Below are 4,909 nucleotides of genomic sequence, written 5' to 3'. Positions count from 1 at the left end.
AGAGAAAAGTGAATGCTGTTCTGAAGCAATAAAAATCAGATCCCATACATTCGCTGGTTTTCCTCTTTCTGTACATCACTGAAGAGTTGCTTTGTGAGGTCATCCATTTTCTCTGAAAAAAAATTTTCAATATTTCAAAGACCTTCATGCAAATTATGTACATATCTTAAAACAGTATGACCACAATGAGAAGTTTCATTTTAATAAGTAATCCTTAATATATTTTTGAAGCTGAAATTATTCTCTCAAGTGTCAGAAATTATCACAGTGTATTTTGCAAGTGATGTCATAGAATAAAAAGGTTCTAAAACACCAAATCATTATTAATCTAAAGTATCCATGTGCTGCTTGTGCCTTTTGAAATTAGGTTCCTAAAAGCAGTGTATTAAAAGCACTAAGGATGAAGCCACAAATTGAAGGAATACACGTGCATGAGACAAGGAGCATAACAGGAGGACAGTTTTGCTATTGAAAGAAATACTTAATTATTAAATAAGCATTTATACTACACATTATAAGCAAAAAAACTTAGGACCAACTTTCCATTTATTATAAATAGAGAATTGATATTGCTTTTATTAGAACAAAAGTAATCTGCTTCTGCTGAAAACCTGACTTTACAACTTGACCCCATTGTAACTCCTGTAAAACTCCCTTTAGTTCTTGTACCTTTCATTTCCTCAGTTTTTTCTTGGAGCTTTATTTCCAAGGTCTCTTTCTGTTCTTGTAATTCTTTATTCTGATTCTCCAGTTTTAAGATTTTCTGGACGGACAAAAAGTAAGCATAGTAAACAAATTACAAAGGAGGAAGAAATACAGATCTTACATTTTAACAAGCAGATATGGACTCTCTCCCTTCTCTGGTTCCTCCCCCCAAAATCAAATCATGCATTTGAACGTCCAATAACTGAAAAAATTGCCTAAAACCAAAAGCACTCAGATGGCAATTATAATTACCTGTTCACTGTCCTCTTTATATTTTTGCCCTTTCTCTTCATATGTTCTCTTCTGAGCAGTTAACTTTTCAAGATCTGATTCAAGTTTCTGAATCGTATCCACGTCATTCATGTGAGCTGAAGCCAGATTGGTCAATCGTTCCAGCAAACCATGGTTTTCTTTACTCTACAATGAGCATGATGTGTTAAAAGAAAACAGAAGAATGCTCACCTGAAATTATTCCATAGAATTCTGAAGGGAGCACCTGATCTGCTTTTCTGCTCACCAGCCCATATCAGTCATGATTATTTCAACCAAGGACTGTTTTATCAATTACATTAAAACTACCATTTTAAAGTTTATTTGTCTGGGTTGGCACTCAAAAATTAGCTGCAACATAGACATAGCATGGAATTCCCAAAAGTTCCTAAACATCTTACACCTGAGCAGTGTACACACTGTAACACTAGTGATCCCATCCAGAGATTGGACAGACTACTTAAGAAACAGTATGAAAAAAAGTGTTAATTGCAGACTCTTCTCACTGGCACATCTAACCCAAAAATAAAAGCAAACCCTAGATGATTCTTTCCATCCTGGATGTAGGAAGAATACTAGTGGTTTATAAAAAGCACCATATCCCTTACATATTCTCCTCTCTTGTCAGCTATCATATGGATATTGTAAATCTCGTTGGCGTCTAGTCAACTTGAGAACATTGAGTAAAACAGATGTGGCAAAAAAATTAGTACAAATCATAAGCTGACTAGTTTCCCTCACCTGTTCTTCTATCTTCTTCTGCAGTTGCTGAACTCTGTATGAAAGTTGGATATTCAACACAAAGCGCCGAATGTTCTGGAATCGGCGCCGGGCGAGCCACGCTCGGGCGTATTTCTGGAGGACCATGGCCTTCTGTTCTTCACGCAGCTTTAAAATAGAGCATTAGCACCTGTCTGCAACCATCTATGGCTCAATCAGCACCAAGTCTGTGAGTCTACATGCACTGGTAATGACAATGCTTCTCATGGAAGTATCAAAATATTGACATGCCCAGACTGCAGACACATTTGAACCACTGTAGTAATCACACTAAGTGATCTACACTGAGTATAAACCACGGAATTCTTGGCAGCTACTGTGATGATTTAGTATTTTTATAGTAATGATATAGAGTAGAAGATATGAGACCCAGACATGCAAAATATAAAGTATAAGGAATAATTGTTCCTGTCTCCATCTTTCTTATGAGGCAATAGCTGCTTCCAGTTACTGAAATAAAATTTTTGATAGGCTGTACCTTCCGATATCTTTTCCTTGCTAGAAATCCTCTTGTATAAGCTTGGATTGTTACAGCAGCCACGTGGATGAGCTGGCAAAGCTTACGGACCAAGTAACCTCGACAGTACTTCTGAATAACTATAGCTGCCCACGTTTCCTTCAGATTTCTTGCAGTTATAGCTTGCCTTAATCCGAAAGACAAAAAAGTTTACTTAGGTCACATTAGATTTCTCATTCTCATTCCTTTGGTCAGTCAAATCACACACACACGAAACAGAAGACATTGAAAACAGGCATCCACTATCTAAAATACAGCTTCTTCTTCAGTCAAAGAGGAGAGGGGGTTACCCACAACCTTTGAAATCTGTCCACAAGCAGCTGTTCTGATGGTTTCTTTCTGGAAATTTCCAAGACTACATAGAGCCATCTTTCTCTCAGTCTGTTTTGTGAGTGACTGGTGCAGTTTCTCTGCTGCATAACTCCTTGCAATAATCTATGTACTAATTTGTAGACCCCTGTATTGCTTTTCCTTTCTGCTACCTGATTTCTGCCTCTGAAGCTAAGCAGTAAGCCCAACCCAACAACTGGGTCACACATCATCGGCTAAGGACTGAGCTTACAGGTAGACAGGCTGCTCAGGAACCTGGCAGACAACATTGGAAATCTGTCACAGCACTTTCTTCATATCAGCGGAATAACTTGAACACTTTCAAATCCATAACTACAATCAAGAGGAAATGGAAATACAATCTGAATTGCTCTTTCATAAAAATTATGCTTTGGGCATTAGTTTGACCTTAGATATACCTTCAGACACACCCTAGCAGCACAGCAAATTAATCTCTCAGCCAAAAGTACCGTACTGTCCTCTGCCCTCGGAAATACTGCTGGATTGTAACAGTTGCTTGCTTTACACGAAGGAATCTCCTGCGCTGCAGCCAGCCCCGAACACTCTTCTGGATCGTGATGCACGCGTGTCTCAGTTTGTCTGACCGCAGCTTTTCCAAGTAAGCAACCTGTCCTGCTCTGAAAAAAATTTTTGTCCTCCCAAACTGAAACTGGTTATGATCCTGAAAAAGGAAACAATAGGGAGGTTGAGTTTTCGGTTTGTTGTTGTAGACCAAACAAACAAATTGTCACTTCACGCAAGGTCTGATGTGATCGTGCTAAATAAGAATATCCTGTCTGAAATTTTCATCACAAGCTTGAAAGCAACCTCTTCACCCCCCTCCTACAAGCCTGGTTCCATGGGCTCAACACTGCCTTTTGGTGCACATTTCTGGCCTTGAATCAGTGAGCTATGTGAGCAAAAACTCGGGGTGAAGCTGCTTTTAACTTCAGGCACTCACCCTTGGGCTGGGCCAGAGCTATGTACCAAGTGTGCCTGTGTTTGGTCTTATACATCCCTGAATCTGAACTTGGTCCTGTCAGGCTGACTTGAATTGCTGGCTTGACTGGGAACAGCCTCACCACTACAGCTTTGTCTAACAAAGAGGAGCAATGTGCAAAACAGCACGTTTTTAGAACAGTTCTTCAACATGCTGCATTCCATCATCAAAAGCCCTTTTGTGCTTATAGCATATCCCATTTACTGTTCAGTGGTTTATAGATGCAGGCAGAACATTTTCCATTTGGCAAGTGGCAGTATTAAGCACAGAGCAGTTAAATCCCCTGTCTATGGCACATTGTGACTGTGTCACAACACAAGGTTACTCACCCTCAAGCCTACATAGGCTAGTAAGCCATACACTAAATCAGGAAAAGCAGTAGTAATGTAAATACCTTTCCTATTTGAGGAGAGACACTCCTCTTGGCAAAAGAGACCTTTTATAACTACTAGGTGCTGTAACACATAATGGGTAGGTGCAAACAAACCTGGATTAGCCGCTGCAGAACAATCTTGCAAATCTGCTTCTTGTCATTTATGGAGAGTTCCTGCTGTGTCATAAGAATGCTGTAACGGCTGAAAAACTCAATGTAAGTCCACCTGGAAATGAAAAATTAGCAAATTAATTTTGTTTAAGAGACAACTAAGCATTTTTTGACACAGAGAGGCCCCCTGCTATCCCTACCTGGAAGGGTAGCTCTGTGCACTGATTCGAATAGTTTCCAGAACACCACATGCTCTCAGCTGCTGAACAATTCTTTTTGAATCAAACCTAAAAAGAGCAGAGTTATATTTTAAATTTTTTCATGCTAAAATAATTAGGACAATTCTACTAACTGGATTTAGATTTCAACACTGTTCACACCTTTCCTGACTTCTAAAGATCTTTTAAAGTATTTCTGTGGACAAAAGGAAGTTTACAAAGAAAATGGCAGTGGATTTTATTCCCTGAATATGAATCGGAGCTAATCCATATTGTACAAACTATCCATCAACTTACACTGAAGGTGGAAAACCCTGCCCCTAAGAATGCCAAATACAGAAACAGTAATATCCAACTTGAAAAATATTAGGATAATAAAGAATTTTTAAGGTATCAATAACTAGGGAGGTCAGTCTCTGAGGCAACCAGCAGTAGGACAAGAGGGCACAGACTCAAGCTCTGCCAGGGGAGGTTTAGGTTGGATATTAGGAAGAGATTTTTTTACAGAAAGAGTGATCAGGCATTGGAATGTGCTGCACGGGGAGGTGATGGATTCACCATCCCTGGAGGTTTTTAAGATGAGACTGGATGTGGCACTTAGTGCC

The 4,909-nt window shown here is 39.3% G+C and overlaps 1 protein-coding gene across 1 annotated transcript in view; it reads right to left on the bottom strand.

The window, feature by feature from the left end:
- MYO5C (myosin VC) overlaps positions 1 to 4,909 on the bottom strand; it is a gene marked incomplete at its 5' end in the record, with an annotated part of 24,295 nt that overhangs the window by 13,139 nt on the left and 6,247 nt on the right. Inside the window, 8 exon segments of the mRNA XM_009074408.1 lie at positions 49 to 112; positions 670 to 763; positions 958 to 1,122; positions 1,717 to 1,863; positions 2,234 to 2,399; positions 3,073 to 3,284; positions 4,090 to 4,201; positions 4,287 to 4,373. Of these exon segments, the coding sequence (XP_009072656.1) occupies positions 49 to 112; positions 670 to 763; positions 958 to 1,122; positions 1,717 to 1,863; positions 2,234 to 2,399; positions 3,073 to 3,284; positions 4,090 to 4,201; positions 4,287 to 4,373 (1,047 nt within the window).

The sequence above is a fragment of the Acanthisitta chloris genome, unplaced genomic scaffold (genome assembly GCF_000695815.1).
Source record: "Acanthisitta chloris isolate BGI_N310 unplaced genomic scaffold, ASM69581v1 scaffold12445, whole genome shotgun sequence".
Taxonomy (NCBI): domain Eukaryota; kingdom Metazoa; phylum Chordata; class Aves; order Passeriformes; family Acanthisittidae; genus Acanthisitta; species Acanthisitta chloris.
Note: the sequence above shows the minus strand (reverse complement) of the source record. Positions and strands in the feature narration are given on the sequence as shown.